At 59.6% G+C, this 20,877-nt stretch overlaps 3 protein-coding genes across 4 annotated transcripts in view; all 3 read right to left on the reverse strand.

The window, feature by feature from the left end:
* Positions 1 to 180: 180 nt before the first annotated feature.
* Positions 181 to 7,258, reverse strand: ECI1 (enoyl-CoA delta isomerase 1). The gene is made up of 7 exons (XM_058680358.1): positions 7,178 to 7,258; positions 6,991 to 7,089; positions 3,447 to 3,574; positions 2,463 to 2,609; positions 2,078 to 2,199; positions 1,803 to 1,981; positions 181 to 448 (listed from the first exon to the last, which is right to left on the reverse strand). Exons 1-7 carry the CDS (start codon positions 7,239 to 7,241, stop codon positions 282 to 284), a joined length of 906 nt encoding a protein of 301 aa, XP_058536341.1. The 5' UTR covers positions 7,242 to 7,258; the 3' UTR covers positions 181 to 281.
* A 1,518-nt stretch (positions 7,259 to 8,776) lies between these two features.
* RNPS1 (RNA binding protein with serine rich domain 1) lies at positions 8,777 to 14,788 on the reverse strand. Of its 2 annotated transcripts, XM_058680356.1 has the most exons (8): positions 14,693 to 14,788; positions 12,400 to 12,587; positions 12,029 to 12,184; positions 11,518 to 11,709; positions 11,206 to 11,308; positions 10,898 to 11,051; positions 9,277 to 9,418; positions 8,778 to 9,008 (listed from the first exon to the last, which is right to left on the reverse strand). In XM_058680356.1, exons 2-8 carry the CDS (start codon positions 12,468 to 12,470, stop codon positions 8,909 to 8,911), a joined length of 918 nt encoding a protein of 305 aa, XP_058536339.1. In that variant the 5' UTR covers positions 12,471 to 12,587; positions 14,693 to 14,788; the 3' UTR covers positions 8,778 to 8,908. The 2 variants fall into 2 exon arrangements, with proteins under 2 accessions (XP_058536340.1, XP_058536339.1); XM_058680357.1 differs by lacking the exon at positions 12,400 to 12,587 and having other exon boundaries at positions 8,777 to 9,008; positions 14,693 to 14,779.
* Positions 14,789 to 19,449: 4,661 nt separating this feature from the next.
* Positions 19,450 to 20,877, reverse strand: part of ABCA3 (ATP binding cassette subfamily A member 3) — a 30,939-nt gene continuing 29,511 nt past the window's right edge. Inside the window, exons 29-32 of the mRNA XM_058680351.1 lie at positions 20,698 to 20,868; positions 20,273 to 20,463; positions 20,075 to 20,148; positions 19,450 to 19,633 (exon numbers count right to left, since the gene is read on the reverse strand). Coding sequence (XP_058536334.1) covers positions 19,502 to 19,633; positions 20,075 to 20,148; positions 20,273 to 20,463; positions 20,698 to 20,868 — 568 coding nt within the window. The 3' untranslated portion in view covers positions 19,450 to 19,501. The remainder of the gene's footprint in view (positions 19,634 to 20,074; positions 20,149 to 20,272; positions 20,464 to 20,697; positions 20,869 to 20,877) is intronic.

Consider the following 20,877-nt stretch of genomic DNA (forward strand, 5'->3'; position numbering starts at 1 on the left):
CCCAGAAGGCGGCTGGGGAAGCTGCTGGGCGCGGCAGGTCGGCTTCCTGGACCATGGTGAGTCTTGGACTTGTGTCCCTGAAGCCTGTCTCATCCAGTGTCGGCACTGCGTCCTCACAGGGTCCCAGTCCCAAGGCTTGGCGGGGGGTAATGGGCGACTAGCAGAATAAAGAAGCAAAAGGAACTGTAAACTGGAAAATACCTTGTTGAGACCCCTGGGCCGGGCAGCTGCCGCAGGGCACCGTGGCTCCCCGCCTGCCCCGTTCCCCGGCAGCCGGGCCTTCAGCCGCCCTTCTGTCGGAGTTTCTGCAAGTATGCCTGCAACGACTTCTGGATGGAGTCCCGGGACACGAAACTGACGAAGTTCTGGATGTCGGCCTCCCGCTGCCTCACCAGGCGGTCTGCTGTGGCCTTCCGCATCATGCTCTTGGTCAGCTGCCGGGCGTGGTCTGAAGAAAAGGGGGTCCACCTGGGAAACCCACCTGCAGAATGGTGGGGCCCCACCCTCCCACAGGAGGCCTCAGAGGAGTGGACCCCACTGCCTGCCAATCCCTTCAGAAAAGCACTTTGCAAATGTGCCCTGTTTATGGAATCATGTTACTGAGAACATTCCTTTCCAGTATTTTTAAAGATTTATTTATTTGAACGATTTACAAAGAGGGAGAAAGGCAGAGAGAGAGAGAGATCTTCCATCCACTGGTTCACTCCCCAAAGAGCTACGATGGCCAGGGCCGGGCTAGGCTAGGCTGAAGTCTAGAGTCAAGTGCTTCATCCAGGGGTCCCCGTGTGAGTCAGAGGCCACGCCCCTGGGCCATCTGCTCTAGCTTTCCCAGGCGCATTCGCAGGGAGCAGCCCCACAAGTAGAGCATCCAGGACTCAAACCCACACGCAGAGACCAGCACCACAGGCAGCAGCTGAGCCTGCCACACTGGCCCTAGAGAGCATTCCTCACTAGAAAAAAGGGCAGCACGCCATTCAACAGTTTGTCCAGCTGAACGGCGGGAAAGCGCAGCTTCCCAGACCGTTCAGGTATTTTCATTTTTAAAGACTTGAGAAACAGACCAGAGGAAGCTGCTGTTTGCAATGCCGGCATGTCACATGACAGTGCTGGCTCGAGTCCCATCTGCTCTACCTGTGGTCCAGCACACTGCTGGCAGGCCTGGAAAGGCAGCATCGTACGGCACACACTTGGGCCCCGCACCCCCGAGGGCGCATGGAGCTCCTGGATGTGGCTTGTCTCAACCCTGGCCATCATGGCCATCTGGAGCGAGGCCCAGTGACTGGAGGATTTGTCTCCCTCTCTCTGTAACTGCCTTCCAAATAATGAATAATCTTAAAAAAAAAAAAGGGGGGGGGGAAGGATGGTATTTAGTGACAAGGAAAAGTAACATGAAGCCCAAATGCCCAGCCATGTGCATGCTGGTTTCTGTATTGTCTGCCTGTCATCCTATGCGAGGGTTCAGACCCACAGAGCTGGCGAGCCACCTGGCTCTTTATGCACAAGCCTGCTCATCCTTTTCTCTGCCAGCAAGACCTCCCCGGTCTCCATCAACATGCACACAGCTTCCCAGCCACCCCCAGAGTGACCCGAAGTGTTGTGGGATCCTCCACACCTGAGGACCCATCTCCTTGGTTTTAATCAGGCTGCCAGCGTTGGGGTCCTTGGCTGGGGACCTCGGAACAGCCGCTCTGAGAAATGCAGTCTTGAGGGGGCCCAGGAGTCTTGCCTCACAGGGCCAGATTGGGGAGGAGAAAGGTGAGGAAGGGTCCCTTTGCTGGGTGACCCAGGGCTGTCCTGCTCACCTGGGATGGCCATCCACCGGGCCAGCACCGACAGCGCTGTGCTCTGCACCTGGTCCTCGGGCACCACTTGGTCCACCATGCCCACCTTGAGGGCCTCTGCCGGTGGGAAGAGCAGCCCCAGCTGCAGGGCCTGTTCTGCAGCCCGGTGGCCAATGGTGTTCACGAGGGTGTCTTTGAACCTAGAACACACATCCACTCACTGGGCATGGGGGACTCCCAGGAGGGTCTGCCCGCCCAACTCCCTGGGGCACAAGCAGGTGCAGCGGCAGCCTTACCAGAAGGGGGCAACGATGCCTAGCTGTGTCTCGTTGAGCCCCATGACGTACTTGGGGTTGTCAGCCATGACGCGGTAGTCACAGCTGAGGGCCATGAGACAGCCGCCGGCGGGACTGGCTCCCTGTGAGAAATCGGGCCTGATGTGCCCGAGCCCTGCACCAAGGGCACTCGAGCTGCCCAGTCCACGGGCCAGGGTGAGCAGCTCCACTACTGTGCACAGCCAGCCTTGCCCTGCTTCTTCAGGCTGGGCGGAGCAAGGGCTCTAAAATGTTTGCCCCACGTCCCTCAGGCCAGTTCCTACACGCCATAAGCACCTACGCCCCTCAACCCCCTGCTCGGGCTGTCTCTGAGTGCCTGAGGCCACCTGGGGATGGGGACGCTCACACTGATGGCGGCAACCAGCACCAGGTTGGACAGGTAGAGCCGCAGCCATAGCTCCTGCACGGCCTTCCAGTATTCAGCGTAGTGGGCAGCGTTTCTCCCACACATCTCCGTCAGGTCCAGGCCGGCAGAGAAGATGCCAGGGCAGTCCTAGGGGGTGTGGCCGGGGTCAGGTGCCTGCCAGTCCACCTCCAGACTGGGTCTGTGTCACCAGGACTGAGGCGCCCAAGGGACAGTGGGGTTAGGGCCAGGGGCTGCCCCAAGGAGCCCAAAGCTGTGGTGCCTGGGGCCTTGGTTCAGACCTCCTGGGACCTCGTCACCCTCGAGCTGCTGTCCCCTCACAACCTCTGACTGCTCAGGTGCGCAGTTGGCTCCAGGATCTGATTTTGCCCCAAAGGGTCAGGCAGGGGCAGCATCTGGGAGGCATGCTCTGATGACCCAAGTTGCCACACAACTACCAAAGATGTGGAGGGGGTGAGCAGAGACAGCCAGGGCAAAGGGCTTGGCCAGGACAGGCTCATCGGGGTCAGACAAGCCCCCACGGCTCCTGAGGGCACAGCCCGGGAGGCCCTTGTGGGGTTGGGAGATCCTCCCACCATGCTGCCTGGAAGGGGAAGATGGGGGTGCCCGAGTCCACTCCACCTCCTGACAGCTTCCTGAGCTCGCCCCTCTGTGCCTCCCTGTCCAGGCGGGCCGAGCTAACGATGCTGACAACTGAGGCCGTCAGGCCCGCGGGAGACACAGCGGAGCAGGGCTGTGGGTTAAGTGTGCACCTGCTCTGCTCATGCTGGTGACCTGCGGCCACGACTGGCCTCTGAAAAGTTGTCAGGAACCCCCAAGTAACATAGGGCTCACGGGCAGGCGGCTTTGGACAGGGACCGCAGTTAGGGAGCAGGGCGGGCATGTGGCCTGTGCCAGACCTGCCTCAGGGCTGAGGGCCCACTGAGGCACAGGTGGGGGACTCTCTGGGTGATAGGGGCCACCCACCGAGGTGAGGAGGACGCCCCGGAAGCTCTTATCGTTCTCAAGCTTCTCCAGGCTGATGACGAACTCTGTCAGAAGCTCCAGGCTGAGGCTGTTCACTGGGGGGCTCCCCAGTCTCATCACAGCGACCCCTGAGTCAAAAACAAGGAATGGGACGCTGGTGTCCAGCACCTCCCACCTGCTGGCTTGCTCCCCAGAGGACCACGACAGCCAAGAGTCCCAGCCTGGTCCCCCAAGCACAGGGGTCCTGCTCCTGCCTGCCCAGGCACATTGGCAGGAGGCTGCATTGGAAACCAGAGCAGCCCCAAACAGGAGCATACAGTGTCCCGCGCACTCTGACGGGGATGCGGGGCCCAGGGAGTGGCTTAGTGCGCTGTGTCCTAGCGCTGGCCCTGGTGAGGCTGCTGACAGGTGAGGCTAAGGGCATGTGAGCTCTTTTTAAAGTGAGCAACTTCCTTAAGCATACTCAGCAGGACACCACTGCCCCAGGGGAGCTCCCCTCCACAGTAGCAGCCTCCAGGCTCAGGCAACAGTGCTAGAGCGGAGGCAGTGCTCAAGGCAGGCCCACTTTCCCGGCCCAGCGCCTGGTCGATCGCACTCAGACGTCTGTCCACATGAACAGTGCTACCACACACACACTTCTTCTTCAGTAATGAGGTGGAGAGGCAGACGAAGCTCCCGATGCATGGCCCACTCCAAATGCTCCCACAGCCAGGACCCCAGCCAACAAGAGCCAGGCCAGAAATGCAGGGCTTTAAAAAATGCAGTTCCTCATAATAATCTGCAATATTTATGCAAGGTTTTTCTTTTTTTATAAAGATTTATTTATTTTTATTGCAAAGCCATATATATAGAAAGAGAGGAGACAGAGAGGAAGATCTTCTGTCTGCTAGCTCACTTCCCAAGTGACTGCAACGGCTAGAGCTACGCCGATCCGAAGCCAGGAGCCAGGTGCTCCTCCAGGTCTCCCACGCAGGTGCAGGGTCCCAAGGCTTTGGGCCGTCCTCGACTGCTTTCCCAGGCCACAGGCAGGGAGCTGGATGGGAAGTGGAGCTGCCGGGATTAGAACCAGTGCCCACATGGGATCCTGGCGTGTCCAGGGTGAGGACTTTCGCCACTAGGCCACCATGCTGGGCCCTGTAAGGTTTTTTCTTTAAAAAACATTTATTTTTGGGCCCAGCATGGTGGCCTAGCAGCTAAAGTCCTTACCTTGGACACACCGGGATCCCATATGGGCACTGGTTCTAATCTTGGCGATCCTGCTTCCCATCCAGCTCCCTGCCTGTGGCCTGGGAAAGCAGTCGAGGACGGCCCAAAGCTTTGGGACCCTGCACCTGTGTGGGAGACCTGGAGGAAGTTCCTGGCTCCTGGCTTCGGATCGGCGCTGCACTGGCTGTTGCGGTTAATTGGGGAGTGAATCATCAGATGGCAGATCTTCCTCTCTGTCTCTCCTCCTTTCTGTATATCTGACTTTGCAATAAAAATAAAACAAATCTTTAAAAAAATTTTTATTGGAAAGGCAGATTAATACATAGAGAGACAGAAAAATATTCCATCTGGGGTCTGGTATGGTAGCCTAGTGGCTAAAGTCCTCACCTTGCATACGCCAGGATCCCATATGGGCGCCGGTTCTAATCCCCGCACTTCCCATCCCCATCCCTGTTTGTGGCCTGGGGAGCGGTTGAGGATGCCCGAGGCTTTGGGACCCTGCGCCTGCGTGGAGCCCCGGAGGAGCTCAGCACCGGCCGTTGCGGTCACTTGGGGAGCGGCTCAGTGGACGGACCTCCTCTGTCCCGCCTCCTCTCTGAACTTGGTAGCTGCTCTCTCCTTGCTATCTGTTGTACAAAGGAGAGGCAGGCCATTTCTCTCTCTTTTTTTTTAAGATTTCATTTATTTTTTACTGGAAAGTCCGATACATAGACAGAAGGAGAGACAGAGGAGGAGGCCTGTCTCCGGGCACGCTCATCTCAGGGACCCCGGCACAGCACTGGAGGAGGGACACGCCGGCTCTCTGGTCGGTCTGGCCTCAAGCTGACATCCACCTGACCTCAGAGGCAGCAGGCCTGCCCTGTAACCTGCTGTGTCCATCCACTCCAAGCCCCAAGGACAGCTGGGGTCAAGAGGCTGCCTCAGCAACTTGGGCTGGGGCCAGCTGGCACGCCTGAGGCAGTGCTCCGGTCCCCGACCAGCTGGTCTTCCTGTACTCTGAACGCCAACTCCCGAGTCCTAGTGGGAACAGGATCCTCTCTTTTCTCCAGGAGAAAAATCTCACACAAAAAAGATGTGCCAGGACACACCTAGTGGGGGCTCTGGCGAGACTAAAGTACATGTTCACACTCCTGGGCTGCCCGTGCCTGCCTCGTTCCCCGACTACACCCCTGTGGGCTGCAGGGACATGGCCCCATGCCTGGGGGTGACTCTGCCCGACACAAATCCTTCCCTGGAGTGATGACCAAGTCCTCACGGAAAACAGGCAGTCTGGGCACCTTGGATTTACAAGGATGAGAACACCACCTGGCTCCAAGTGTACCCAGGCAAAACTGGGGGAAACGGGCAGTCAGGTGGATGCCTGGTCTAGCAGTGACTTAGCAGCTTCCCACTCTGGAGGGACTCGGTTCAGCCGCCTGGCTTCAGCGCTTGGCTCTGGCTTCTGGCTCCAGGTGGCCCTGGGGTGACCTGGGCAGCGGGACCCCTGCCGCTCACAGTGGAGAACAAGAGTACTTCAGAACCAGCTTGGTCCTGGCTGTGGTGTGGACATTTGGGAAAGTGGATCAGTGGATGGCAATAAATATTTAAATATAGTTTTTTTTTTGTTTGTTTTCAATAGTGTGAGATCCACAGTTCCAGAAACAAGCTGCCCAGGCAGTGGGGGAAAGGTCACAAGGTTAAAGGTGAACAGGAGCTAATTGCAGGAGGAGCTAGACAGGCTGGATTCTGGGTAAAGGTTTCTTCAAGGACCACATGGAGGGATCCAATACCAGCCCCCCAGACACACACTCAGCAGTGGCGCGGCCCAGGCGGGGGTCCTCGTCTCAGTTCTGGGGTCAGCACTAGATCCCAGCTGGGGAGGGCAAACAGCCGGTACAACAGGCTGCCGGAAACGCAGGATTGAAAGCAGGAGCTGGTGTGACCCTGGGCGTTTTTCCAAACCCATGCATGCTGTTCATGGCACATTTTCCCCCAAAAGCTCCGTGAAGCACCCCGTGTGCCTTTTTATATTGTAACACCTGATAAAGTTAACCCTCCCCGCCGTTAAAAATGTTTTTTCCTCCCCTGAACTTTGATAACATGCAAAACTTCCTCAGACACGAGCCTTTCAGAAACACAAGTTCTCGCCGGACCCGGTTGGTTCGGCCTGGCCTGGACCCGGGGCCGCCCCCTCGCGGGGCAGAGGCCGGGGAGGCGGCCCGGGCAGCGCCATGCCCGCGGGCAGCGCCGAGCGCGACCAGCTCGAGGCGCCCGGGAAGAAGCCCACAGCCCCACACCCTGACAGCTCGGGTGGACCCCCGAGTTCTCCCACCCCTCTCCGAGGCCCCTGCCCGCTCACCTGCGGCCGGGCCCGGCTCCACCAGCACCTTGTGGCTCGCGAAGCGCCGCGCGCCGTCCCCGCCGCCGGCCGCCCGCCGCCCGCGCCCGGCTCGGACTCCTGCCACACCGGAGAGAGGAAGGCGCGTGGGTCCCAGCCCGGTGCCCCGCCACCCTCCAGCTCCGCGGCCCCTGGCCATTCCACGTACCCGCGAAGAGCAGGGCGCGCAAGGGGACGCGCAAGGGGACGCGCAAGGCCGCCACCAGCGCCATCTTGGCCGGCCTGGCCTCTGGGGCGGGGCCGCAGGGAGGGAGCCGGGCCCCGCCTCCGAGGAGGACATGCTGCGGGACGCCCCCCGCCTCCGAGGAGGACATGCTGCGGGACGCCCCCCGCCTCCGAGGAGGACATGCTGCGGGACGCCCCCCGCCTCCGAGGAGGACATGCTGCGGGACGCCCCCCCGCCTCCGAGGAGGACATGCTGCGGGCCACCCGCCCCCCCGCCTCCGAGGAGGACATGCTGCGGGACGCCCCCCGCCTCCGAGGAGGACATGCTGCGGGCCACCCGCCCCCCCACCCGCCTCCGAGGAGGACATGCTGCGGGACGCCCCCCGCCTCCGAGGAGGACATGCTGCGGGACGCCCCCCTGCCTCCGAGGAGGACATGCTGCGGGCCACCCGCCCCCCCACCCGCCTCCGAGGAGGACATGCTGCGGGACGCCCCCCCCGCCTCCGAGGAGGACATGCTGCGGGCCACCCGCCCCCCCCACCCGCCTCCGAGGACATGCTGCGAGACCCCGCCAGCCCGTCAAGGTGCCGTCCCCAGGCTGACCCCCGGCAGCTCCAGGAGGAAAGGGGGGTTGTTCTGGCCTGTGCCCTTTGTCAACATGACCCTCAGGAAGTGGCCGGGCCTTCCAGCCGCGCCCTAAGGCTTAGGCTCTGCAGCAGGGAGGGCAAAGGGTCCAGCCCACGGCGCGAGGGGGCCTGGAGCAAGCATGCCCTGCGTCCTTGCGGGGAACAGAACAGAACCGGAGGGGGCCGGGCCCTTGTCCCTCAGAGGGGCAGGTCAGCACACCCGGGTACCTCAGTATTAGAGGAGCCTGGGAGCACTCCTGTAGCGTTTCCCCACAAGCCACCTATCCAGGCCAGGCAAGGGGTTAAAGGTGAGCGGCCCTTGTGTGGGCAGCAGGGGCCACGGCCCCGCCCTGGCAGGCCCAGCGCTTCCTGGGACCCTGAAACAGAAGCGGCGTGAACAGACTCCTGTCGCAGGTGGGCCGGGCAGGAGGTGGCCACTCTGCCCGTGCGTCCCCCTCAAGTCTGGCGGAGCTTTCCCCAGCACAGGCCCAGAATACACAACAAAAGCAGAAGCACTCTGCATTCTAATCCTAAGTTTATTCAACACAATTCTTCCATTCTACACAACAAAGTACAAACACTATCTAAAATGCTACAAAGTTATAAAACTCAAAACTGAAGAATTTGATAGTACTGACTGTACAATAAAAGCAAAGCAAAAAAAAAAAAAAGCTCGCAATGTACATGTTGTCAAGGTAACCAGTGACACCACCATGAGTGGCAGATGCCAAGGGAGGTGGGGACAGTGTTCTGTGATGCCCTGCAGAGCTGGCTCCAAGGGACACACAGGGAGGCTGCAGCCTGGCCCCAGGCACCCTGCTGTCCCCACTGAGTGTGCCACAAAAGGAACTCAGGAACAAGCAGCAGGTGACCTTTCCAGCTTCAGCACCTGCAAGGGCATGACCCCAACCCGCGCGGTTTCTGCACAATACGTTTCTGGAACGTGACCCACACAGCCAATGTCTTAGCCGTTGCCTCTGAAGGCTGTCCGAGCAGGGAATCCCTTTCCTACTAATCTGACCCCGGCTAGAAGGGTGACAAAACTGAGGTGGACATAAAGTTACAGGGGAAGGGATTCTGGTGGCTGCCTATCGGGAAGAGTTGGAGCTTGAGCGGCTCCTGTGGCGCCGGCGGCCAGGAGAGCGGGATCGCCGGCGCACGGGGGACCTGCGGCGTGGCGAGCGGGACCTGTGGGGAGCAGAAAACAAGTTAGCCCCTGGAGGCACTGCGAGCCCGGGCCCCCTTCTGGGATCCTGAGCCTGACCCCTCTCCACTCCTAAGGCTTCCCAGAGAGTCAAGATGCAGTGCTGGAAGGACCCAGCATCTCTGGGGGAGGGCCTGCAGGCAAGGCTCCAGCACCCCTGCTGCCTGCTGTCACTGAAATGCCTCCCCGCCCCCAGAGCTGTTGAGAGCCCCAGTCCCTGGCGCACAGCAGGCTGGACCAGCTCTGAATTACCTCCTCCGCATGCGGGGTGGTGACCTGCGCCACATGGGAGGTGGCGGCAGCATCCTCCTGGGAGGACTGAAGCGCCTCGGGGGCGGCCTGGGCCAGGGGGCCAGCACAGCGGTAGCAGTGATCTCCTGGCCATCGATCTGTCCTGTTGGAACAAGCAGCAAGGCACAGTGAACCAGCACCTATGCCAGGAGGCTCAGGGCCACTAAGTGGGTGTCGGTGAACACGTGGCCTGAGGGGCAGGAGGGGCAGACAGGGCAGGGCTGAGGGTGAAGTACAAGGCCCAGGGGTTCTGCTACGAGGCATGTGCAGTGCTGAAGTGTGGCACCAAATGAAGGGGGTGGAGGTGCGACTGCAAGAAGCCAGGGGTAACCTGCAGGGCCGCAGGCAGCCTAGGCACAAAGGAAACGCAGGCGCACCTCTGTTCCAGGGGATCAGGATCCCCCCACCACAGGAGACTGTGCACAGAGCTGTGGGGGTTTGAAGCCCCAGGTCCACTCCAGGTCCTGCTTTGTCTTTTTAGCTTCAACCTCCCAGGCCACCTCAGAAGCACCTGGGTTGCCTGAGCTACTGGACTCTTACTATACATACCCAACTAGGCTTAACTTAGCAAACAGCCCAAGGCTTCCCTAGTTCACTGCCAGACCAGACCCAGCTGGGGGCCTCAGGGAATCCACTACACAGACAAATCCATCTTCCGGGCAGCTGCCAGTGGCCAGGCTGCACAGGAAACCCCCTAGTCACACACAGGTCCTCAGGCTCTTAGGTGAGTGACAGCTGGTGCTGAGGGACTTTCACCGCCCAGAGGCGATGAGCAGCCATATGGACTAAGGACCCAGAGTGCTCCTCCTGCAGCTGTGGCTGCACACCCGGCCCTTGCCTCCTCGATCAGGGCAGCCTGGAAGCTGATAGAAAGACAAAATGGTCATCAAAAACTACAAATAACCCTATATGTCATAAGCAGTTCAAGGGACACAAGTAGGTGGAAAAAAGCAACTTGTGACTCCAGCAAGCCTACCACTCACCAAATCAATCCTAGGCATGGGAAACAGAAACCAGAGCCTTGTAGCAGCTGCAGCAGCGCCGGCCGAGCAGCTGAACAGCAGCAGTCCGCCTAAGTACCGCTTCAGCGCCAAGTCCCAGCCCAGGTCACATCGGGTCTATTCATTTCTCCGCCAACAGGCCTGAGAAGGCAGCAGTCGGCGTGGGGGAGGGGAGGAAGCCCCAGGCTCCCGGTCTTGCCTTGGCCTAACCTGGCTGCTGCGGCAGAGGCAGATGGAAGGAAGATGTCATTTCTGTCTTCACGAACATAAAGGGGGCTGGTGCAGTACGCTAACCCTTCACCTGCAGCACTGACAGACAGCCCACTTGGGAACCGGTTCACATCTGACCCAACTCTGTTAATGGCCTGGGAAGGCAGCAGAGGATGCTCAACTCCTCAAGACCCTGCACCTGCACAGGAGACTGGGCGGAAGCGTTGCAGTCATTCAGGAAGTGAACCAGTGGACGCAAGATTTCTGTGTGCGAATCTACCTTTCCAATAGAGGTAATCTTACAACCCGACACCCTAGTTTTCAGCCATGGATTTCCCTCCAACACCAGTGTCGCAGAGCTCAGGGCCCACCTCCATCCATGTGCTTCAGGGCCTTCTCCGCCTCGTCGGGATTCTCAAACTCCACGTAGGCGTAGCCTTTGGAGAGGTGTGGATGCATCCTGTCGACAGGCATGTCAATCATTTTAATCTTCCCATAGGTGGAGAATATCTCCATGATGTGGTCCTACAAAAACAGGTAACACAGCATTCAGCACCCCGTGGCCGGCACTGGTGCACTGCCATCTAATCCGGACAAGCCTCCCAGCCTGGAGGAGCCACTGGACTCGGCCCACCACCAGGCCAGCTCTGGCAGGCGCGGGCAGCTCCCTGAGCCTCACCTTGGTCACATTCCTGGTCAGCCTCCCGATGTGTACTTTGGTGGGTTTTGGGGACGGGCTCCGTCGTTTCCTCTCCTTGTCATCTCTCTTAGGTGGCTTGGATCTGATTGAGAAAACAAAATGAAACGTCTCCAACACCTTCCGTCAAATCAAAACGTATTGGACTCTTTGTGCAAAATCAGCTGTGTGCCCAAGTTTTCAGAGGGAAGGATTCCCTACCAGTCTAGGCGTACAATGCAGCTACACAGCCCAAGAGCCTCTGGTCTGGCCTGTTCATGCTAATCCCCTTGCCCCGTGGGAGTGGGTGCTCACTTGGAGCGGGAGCGTCGCCGGTTGTCATGCCTGCGCCGAGAGGGGCTTGGGGAGCCTGAGGAGCTGCTTGAGCTGGAGCTGCGCGAGGAGCTGGAGCTGCCGGAGCGGCTGGAGGCCGAGGAGGAGCTGGAGCCGCTGCTGGAGCCCGTGCTGGTACTGGAGCCCGAGCTGGAGCTGGAGCTGGAGCGAGACCTGGGACAGGACAGGAAGGTCACCCTGTAATGGGCACGAGCGTGGACCCCACTTCAAGCCTCTGCTTCCTCCCCAGTCCCGCCACTTCCTTCCTGCAAAGAAACCTTCCTGCTTTGGGCTTCCACAGGGCCACGGCCGCCACATCGCTCAGGAAGCGGGACGACCCGCGTGCTCGACCCAGGACTCTGAGCACAGACCCCAAGCCCATTCCTGAACATGCACAGGAGAGGGGCACCCTCTTTCCACAGCCTGCGGCTAGGCATCGTGCTGGGTGGCTAGCTGTGGAAGAGGCCAGGCTGCTGCTGGCCAGCCAGCCCACCTGGTGCTGCTGCTGCCGCTAGAAGCGCTGCGCCGCTTCCGTGCCTTGTCCCGGCCGCGGTCCTTCTCCCCCGACTCCTTGGCGGCCCCTTTATCTTTAGAGCGATCCTTAGGCTTCTCATCAGAGCGATCTTTGCGCTTGGTAGGAGAAGGAGCCCTGCGCAGTGAGGAAGAGTGTGAGAGCGCTTGCGCCTCTGGCCAGGCCCTAAACAGCACAGCCCGGAAGAGGGGACCCGGAAAGGCCGGAGACCCCAGTGCTCACAGAGCTAGCTGACTGTGGCACAGGACACGCACTGTGGGATGCACTTCCTGAGGGTCCTAGCAGTTGCGCACCCCCAATGTAGCACTAGAAAAATCTTAGGGAAGGATTACCTAGTGCTGGACTTTTTATTATTTTCTTTGACTCCTAGCAAGCTCTTCTTTTTCACTCCTGATAAATCCATTCTCCCCTTCTGAGGTGTTCAAAGCAGCAGTGGCGGCCTCACTTATCTGAACTCTCACTTCTAACTCGATTCTGAGAAACGATCCCTAATCGATTGCAATTTACGCCAAAGAGCAGCCTAATAACAAGATAAAAGGAGTTCAAGAGTGAATGAATTGGCAAGGCAACAAGTTCACTTTGCAGCAACAAAGCTCAGCACACAAGGCAGCACAAGAAGCAGGGCACACAGCAGGACCACCTGCTGGGCGGACCCGTGGCCCACAGGAGGCAACGGGTGGTACCAGGGCTCACTGCCAGGCCCCTGCAAAGGCTACGGCGCCACACGCACCCAGTGCGGCTCTCCTGACGGGGTCAGGCCCTATCCCACTGTCCAGGATGCACTAGATCATAAGACCACAGCAAAAGTCATTCCAAAAGTGAACGGTGGGCCCGGCGGCGTGGCCTAGTGGCTAAAGTCCTCGCCTTGAACGCCCTGGGATCCCATATGGATGCCGGTTCTAATCCTGGCAGGTCCTCTTCCCATCCAGCTCCCTGCTTGTGGCCTGGGAAAGCAGTCAAGGACGGCCCAAAGCTTTGGGACCCTGCACCTGCATGGGAGACCCGGAAGAGGTTCCTGGTTCCCGGCTTAGGATCAGTGTGCACCGGCCCTTTGCTGCTCACTTGGGGAGTGAAAACATCGGATGGGAGATCTTCCTCTCTGTCTCTCCTCCTCTCTGTATATCCGGCTTTCCAATAATAATAATTAAAAAAAAAAAGAAAAGTGAATGGTAGCAGCACTGAAGAATTTACTATGCAAACACTTAAAAGTAACAAAAAACTTGTTAAAAAGTCTGTGATTTAAAGCAGAGACTGACAGGTGACTAGATATTTGACAAGGAACACGACAGAGTTGGGAGAGCCTAGGTGGTCCTCACCAGAGCGCTTACAACCATTCCAACTGTGCTTGGTTACGGATTTTCAAAAACAAGACTTTTGTTTAGGAGGGAGGAATGATATCTGAAATTGTGTAAAACACATTTCATGCCAGGGCTAAATTAAAAAAAAAATAATAAAAAAAGTGGACTCCAGCACAGGTTAATCAATGTTAACAAGTTACTACTCAAAAAACTGGAAGACCGATTCCTCATGGCTGTTTTCCAGGAACACTGCCTGTAATGTTCCCAGCAGGTTCCTTGGAGCCAGGGGCGGGGGCGCACAGCACAGTTCTGCTCTTACCCACCGAGTGGACACCTGCCACCAGACAGCAAGGGCGGCCGGCTGCCCCTGGCCAGCGGTGTGGTCGCAGCAGGCCCTATGCCGGCCACTCATCCCTTCTCAGGTGACAAGGACGGTCCCCGTTCACCGGCATCAGCACGGTAAGCCATGGAACACACCTGGCAAGCGCGGCGTCAGAGCGCCGTGCCCCCACACCAGGGTCCTCACAAAGCTCACGGGAAACACACCATGAGAAGAAAAGCACGCGTTTCAGATTGTTTGCAGGTAAACTGGTTTAGGTCAGAGTGCCATAAACACTTGCACTTGAGTGACAGGCAGTTTCTGAACTCTCAAGGGGAAACAGGGCGCACCTCGAGCACCACCTCAAACTTTCTTGCAGCCTCATCCAAAAATAGAAGAAATTAGTTCTGAATCACATACTCAACACGCCATACCCAAAATTTCTCCTTCCCAACGTAAAGAGGCTAGCAGTATTTTGTTTCCTCACGGTGGTCTTGTGGGCCTCTCCAGGGCCCAACGGCCACCCTGCTGGACACAGCGGGCCTCCCACCCTGCATCCTGCGGGAACGAGTCCCACCGCCTTCAGACTAGACGGGAAAAATCAAGAACCAGGGGAAAGCGAACGCCTCGCTGGGTGCGGTCGCGAGCTAGAAAGCAAAGGCTCAGCTCCTCTGTCCACACGAGTCCAGGGCCTCGGGGACGTCCCCGTCCTCCGGAGGCTGCGCGGCCAACAGAGAGAGGAGAGAAGAGTTAGTCACACGCGAGCAGCAGACCCCTCCCGCAAGGCCGCGCGCCCCCCGGCCCCGCCGCCCGCCCGCCACTTCCGGGCCGCGACGCCGCCCCTCGCCGCCGCGGCCACAGCGCCTCTCCCGAGCGCTCGGGGCCGCGCAGCCGGCCCGCGGGGGCCTGGCGGGGCGCAGGAGCCGGCCCACGCCAGCAGCGGGCCCTCCCGGCCTGGCGGGCGGCCCCCGCCGTTCGGATGCGGTCGGATTCGGCCCCGCCACTTACATCTTCCCGCCGCCTCCCGCGTCCGCAGCCGCCGAGGCCGGCGCCCTTCTGTCGTCAGCGCTCGGGCGCGGGAAGGGGCCGCCGGGGGGCGCGCGGCGATGACGCAGCACCTCGGCCAATGGGCGCGAGCCTGGGGAGGGTCAAAGGGCAAGCGGCGTCGCCCGGGTGGAAGAGCCCTGAGCGTCCTGTGGCCGGGCGGGCGGCTGGACACGGGGCGGACGGGGTGGGCCCCAGTGCTGCCGTGGAGCCGGCGGGGACGGGGTGACCGCGTACACACGGGACTCGAACTGTGAGCGCGGCGGGGCAGAGCAGTCTGGAGCTCGAGGCAGGGAGGAAGGGAAGGTGCCGAGGGCGGGAAGATGGCGTCGCAGCCGAGAGCAGGCCCAAGGAGGCGCTGGAATGAGTGGGTGCAAGGGCCGGGGCTGGCGGGCGTGGCAGTGCACGGAAGGCCAGGCCGCCCCGACCGCGCCTGAAGAAAGGCCCGGGAGGGACGGCGGCTCGGGTCACACCGAGGGCTCCCGCCGAGGCCGGCCTCCTTCCTGGAGTCCTTGGCCTGTGACAGTTTGTGGAAGGAAGGACGGGGCGCTCGGCCTCAGATGGCAGCAAGGAGCGAAACATTCCAAAGGCACAGCTGCAAACCGGGGTTTGGAGAAAGCAGACCACAGCCCTCTCTGACCTGTGGGCTGTTAGACGAGGGGATGAGAGACGGGGTGTGAGATTAGGTAAAGTTTGCATGGGGGCTTCCTCGCTTGGTTTGCTGGAGAGGCGAGGCAGGCTCAGGGACACGGGCAGACCGAGTCCAGCGGTGTCCTCGGGTCCCCCTTCCCCACTCCTGGGGCCAGGGTCGCCTCCCCCATCCAGGTGTGTCACTGGTGCCCTCCCATCAAGCCGGGGGGCCAGGGGAGCTGTGCAGCCTGCCTCCTGGGGGCCCATGGGAGGAACCCTCAGCAACCTGAGGAGGAGGACAAGCAGCTCTGGTGCGAGGCTGCTGTCCCCAGCATGGAATGTTGTTGGCTGTGGTGGGCCTTGAAGGCGACGTGGGCAACAGCTCAAGCGCCTGGCCAAAGAGGACCCAGAGCCCGGTGTGGGGCGAGGGCAGGCTGGGACAGAGCCAGCTGGGCAGACTCTCCCTTGCTTAAAAAAAAAAAGTGCCTGGCGCGGCAGCCTAGTAGCTAAGGTCCTCACGTTGGCACACACTGGGATCCCAGATGTCCGCCGGTTTGTGTCCTGGTGGCCCCGCTTCCCATCCAGCTCCCTGCTCATGTCCTGGGAAAGCAGACCAGGACGGCCCAAAGCCTTAGGACCCGGCACCCAAGTGGGAGATTTGGAGGAGGCTCCTGGCTTCGGATTGGCTCGGCTCTGGCCATTGCAGCCACTTGGGCAGTGAATCAGTGGAGGGAAGATCTTCCTCTCTGTCTCTCCTCCTCTCTGACTTTCCAATAAAAATAAATCTAAAAAAAAAAAATTTAATGCTCTCTTGTAATTTGGTACATGCAAAAATGGCACATTTTATATTAAATCTAAAGCATGATTTATTCAGGCACACAGGGAGGTGAGAGATTTGTTTCTTTTTTCTTTTTTTTTTTTTTAATTTTTTTTTTAAAGATTTTATTATTATTGGAAAGCCGGATATACAGAGAGGAGGAGAGACAGAGAGGAAGATCTTCCATCCGATGTTTCATCCCCAAGTGAGCCGCAAAGGGCCGGTGCGCGCCGATCCGAAGCCGGGAACCAGGAACCTCTTCCAGGTCTCCCACACGGGTGCAGGGTCCCAAAGGTTTGGGCCGTCCTCGACTGCTTTCCCAGGCCACAAGCAGGGAGCTGGATGGGAAGTGGAGCTGCCGGGATTAGAACCGGCGCCCATATGGGATCCCGGGGCGTTCAAGGCGAGGACTTTAGCCGCTAGGCCACGCCACCGGGCCCGAGAGATTTGTTTCTAAATATCACTAATTCTGTTATCAAATGTGCCACCAGCTTTGCACCTACAAACTGAGCAGCCTGGCTTGTGGCGCTTGAAGACTGGCAGAGGTTCAGTTGGGGGGAACCCACTCAGCGCTGTGCTCCCAGCCCTGGTGCCAGCCTGCTAAGGTTGGTGGTGGAGGGTCCTGCCTGGGCTGATGGTGTGGCCAGTGGGCATCCTGCAGGCTCTCCCGGTGTCCTCAGCCCCCTTCCCTATCGGAAGTCTGGGGCCACACCAGCGCAGGCACCCTTAGGGAGGGGCGCACACAGGGAGCCTGTGGTGTGCCGCAAAAGGCAGTGCACTGTTCAGCTTTGGATGGGCAGGGGTGGCGCCTTGGGGCTGGGGCCTGTGCCCGAGGAGGAATGGGGGTCTTCTGGGTTAACCAGGCTGGAGGGGAAGTCCCACAGTTTGGGGTCAGCTTGCCCTAGAGAGATTGGAGTCATGGGGTCCCCCCGGGTGTTGCCAGGGACTGAGGTTCCTACAGCAGCCACCCTGCACTACCCTAGACAGCACAGGCTGCCCTCTGGAGGGTCCCAGGGTTGGAGCCGTGCACGTGGGGGTCCGAGCGCCCCTTCATGCCTGGAGCCTCTTACGCACTTCACGGGTAGTGACAGCTGGTTGCACTTCATGGTGGTGTCAGAGGACAGGCCAACCAGGTACGGGGGTACAGAGGGCACAGCTGCCTGTGTAGGGAGCGCTGCGCTGGCCCAGGTGAGCAGTACGGCAGCGGAGACAGTGCCACTCGGGTGGAAGGACAGGAAGCAGGTGCTTTGGTTGAGCTGCCCAGCCCACCTGCCCTGGGACCTAGTGTGGGACAGTGCCCTTTCTGAGTGTTGGAGGAAGTGACTCAGGCCAGGCTGAGCGTCCAGAATGGGGCTCCCTCCCAGCCTTCTCTGGTTGACAGGGTTCAGCCTCAGCCATGGCTACATTTACTTCTTTGGGCGCCAGCTCGCGTCCCACCTGCTCCACTTCCCATCCAGCTCCCTGCTTGTGGCCCAGGAAAGCAGTGGAGGACGGCCCAAAGCCTTGGAACCCTGCGCCTGTGGGAGACCTGGAGGCAGCGTCTGGCTCCTGGCTTTGGCCTGGCCCAGCTCCAGCTGTTACAGACATCTGGGGAGTGAAGCAACAGATGGAAGATCTCTGTCTCTCCCATTCTCTTCCTCTCCTCCCACTTTGTAGTTTTATCTCTTGAATAAATAAGTAGGTCTTAAAGAAAAAGGAAGCTATTGGGTCTGGTGCAGTAGCCTAGTGGCTAAATCCTCGCCTTGCATCCACCAGCATCCCACATGGGCACAAGTTCATATCCTGGCTGTCCTGCTTCCCTTTCAGCTCCTTGCTTGTGACCTGGGATGGGCCAAAGCCTTGGGACCTTATACCCATTCTGGAGACCAAGAAGAGGCTCCTGGCTCTTGGCTGTAGGTCGGCTCAGCTCCAGCCATTGTAGCCACTTGGGGAGTGAACCAGTGGATGGAAGATCTTTCTCTCTATGTCTCTTCTTTGTATATCTGCCTGTTGGAAGCTACTGAAAGCTCCCTGTACTTGCATCAAGTTTGAGAAACTGGCTCGGCACCATGGCCTAGTAGCTAAAGTCCTCGCCTTGAACGCCCCGGGATCCCATATGGGCGCCGGTTCTAATCCCGGCAGCTCCACTTCCCATCCAGCTCCCTGCCTGTGGCCTGGGAAAGCAGTCGAGGGCGGCCCAAAGCCTTGGGACCCTGCACCCGTGGGAGACCTGGAAGAGGTTCCTGCCTCGTGGCTTCGGATCAGCGCAGCACCGGCCGCACGGTCACTTGGGGAGTGGATTGTCAGACGGAAGATCTTTGTCTCTCCTCCTCTCTATATCTGACTTTGCAACAAAAATACATAAATCTTTTTAAAAAGTTTGAGAAACTGAGGAAAATATAAATAAGAAGTGCTCTAAGGCCACAGGGAGCAGAAATTTTCCTAAAATGATGAATTTTAAGGTAATGCCAAATGCAGGGACTTAAGTCATAATAAAGTTATGAAAAACCTCAGGAAACTGCACACATAAGGGAGCTAATACTGAGGAAGAATCTTGGAGAAGAGAACTTTGTGTCCAGGGGCTGCTCCCCCGCTGATCACCTGCTTGGTGCCCGTCCCCCTCAGCCATGGGGGACAATGGGGTTCCTGCTGGGATTGGTGGGTGAGTGATGGAGCTCATGACATGTCTGAAACAGACTGCGTGGGACCCCACAGCCTTTATTTTCTGGACGGTCACAATGTGCTTAGTGTGTGCTCAGTACCCCTGGTGGTGGTCCCCCGCTGTCCTGGAGCTTGCGTGGGAGCGGTGGAGAGTGCTGCCGGTCTGGCTCAGCCGCTTCAGGACGCTGTTGGTGGGTGGCCCGGCCCGGCCGCACACTCAGGAGCAGCACCTCTGGCCGTGCCCGGAAGGCGGTCTCAACCCCAGCCCTGCTGCCATCTGGTCTCTGTGACCCGGCCTCCCGTTGCCAGCAGCCTGGGGACCTGGCTGCTCCTCTCCCTCCATGGCAGCTTAGTGTCACGTGTCCCCACAGACAGGCTGCCTGCTGGGCTCCTTCCCTGCGTGAGCTTCTACAGAGACCCAGTTGCCAGGCTCCGCTGGGGATGCCTGCCTGCCCACACTTGGGAGACCCAAGCCTGGCCTGGCAGCGTGAGTCCCGGCGGCTGGCCTGGGAAGCTGAGGCCTGCCGGCGGCCTTGCCCTGGAGGGTGCCGATGCATTGCGTCTGTTCTGTGCAGGCTGTCTCGCCTCTCTTCAGAGCCACCACGGGAGACAGTGAGTAAAAGTGAAAGGCGGGTGCACACCACAGTGACACAGGCCCTGGCTCCTGTCCCTCCCACGATGCCCCCTCATCGTCCCTCCTCGGAGGTGGGTGGCTGCAGGTGTGCAAAGCTCAGGAAGACCTGCTCCAATGAGATCTGGCTCACAGAATAGTCGTCCACGCCGTACTTCTCCTTGGCTTTCTCCAGGATGCCAAAAACCTGTGGGGGACAGTAGTCACTGGCCAGAGAACCGGGGGCCCAGTTCTACAAATTCCCTGGCAACAAGGACCAGGCAGCCTGCCACTCTTGCCAAGATTTGATCATTGTCAACCTGGACCCAGAGTCCCCCACCCTGGAGTGAGCCCCAAGAGGTCAGTCCTGCCTCCCAGGAGAGGCTACTGCTCTGTTCCACGCACAGAGTGTGGCCTTGGGCAAGCTGCAGCTCTTTTCCTGGTTAATTTTCCTATTGCATTCAATTCCTTTCCACTCGAATGTTCTAGGCATAAAACTTAGGCTCTGGCAGGTCTGATGGTGAGTTTTAAGGGGAAATCAGGTGATTTATTCTGGAAAGAGTCTAGAATCAACCTGGAGAGATGGCTGCAGGGACACCTTCTGTCCCCACTGGCATCGGTCAGAGCAGGGGTCAGGGCCTGCGCTCACCTTCGCCCAGCCGAGGCCATGGCTGGGCAGGTGGTAATGGACCATCCCCTGGTGCTCGTCCTCCAGGATGCTACCTGCACACAGGACAGACCGTGCTGCTGTGAGCTCCACGCTGGGCTAGGGCAGGGCGGCCTGGGCACAGGGACCCTCGCCCCGGTGGCTGGGGGGGCTCAGGTGGGGGCCCTGGGCAGCACAGACCTGGGAAGGTCAGCTCCACAAACGCCTTGAACGCCTCCAGCGCCTCCTGCTGCCCCTTGCTGCGGACCTTGGCCTGCAGGGAGTAGCCGCTGCCAAACTTGCTCTTGAGGTGCTGCGGGCTGCCCAGGCACTTGAACTGACCCTGCACCATGATGGCCAGCCGGGTGCACAAGGCCTCACACTCCTCCATGCTGGGGACAAGGGTGGAGGCCTGAGACACGGCTGCGGTGCCGCCACCCACCCTGACTGTCGGGGTCTCGTGTGGGCGGGAAGGTGGTGACGCCCAGGTCAGGGCGCTCCAGAGTGTGGCCACGGCCAGGGGCCGAGGAGTCTCTGGTGGGCACAGGCCCTGCTGTCCACCCCGGAGCCTGCCCTCCCCGGCCTCGTCTGCTCTGTCACTGACCCACGGGGACCCCCGGCTCTACCTGTGGGAGGTGATGATGACGGCCTTGCCGGACTCGCGGGCGCGGGCCACGGTGTCCCAGAGCAGGCGCCGGGCCACGGGGTCCATGCCAGTGGACGGCTCGTCCAGGAAGATGACGGCGGGCTCTCCGATGAGGGCAATGCCTGTGCTCAGTTTGCGCTTGTTCCCCCCGCTGGGGGAG

The sequence above is a fragment of the Ochotona princeps genome, chromosome 24 (assembly GCF_030435755.1).
Source record: "Ochotona princeps isolate mOchPri1 chromosome 24, mOchPri1.hap1, whole genome shotgun sequence".
Classification (NCBI taxonomy): Eukaryota; Metazoa; Chordata; class Mammalia; order Lagomorpha; family Ochotonidae; genus Ochotona; species Ochotona princeps.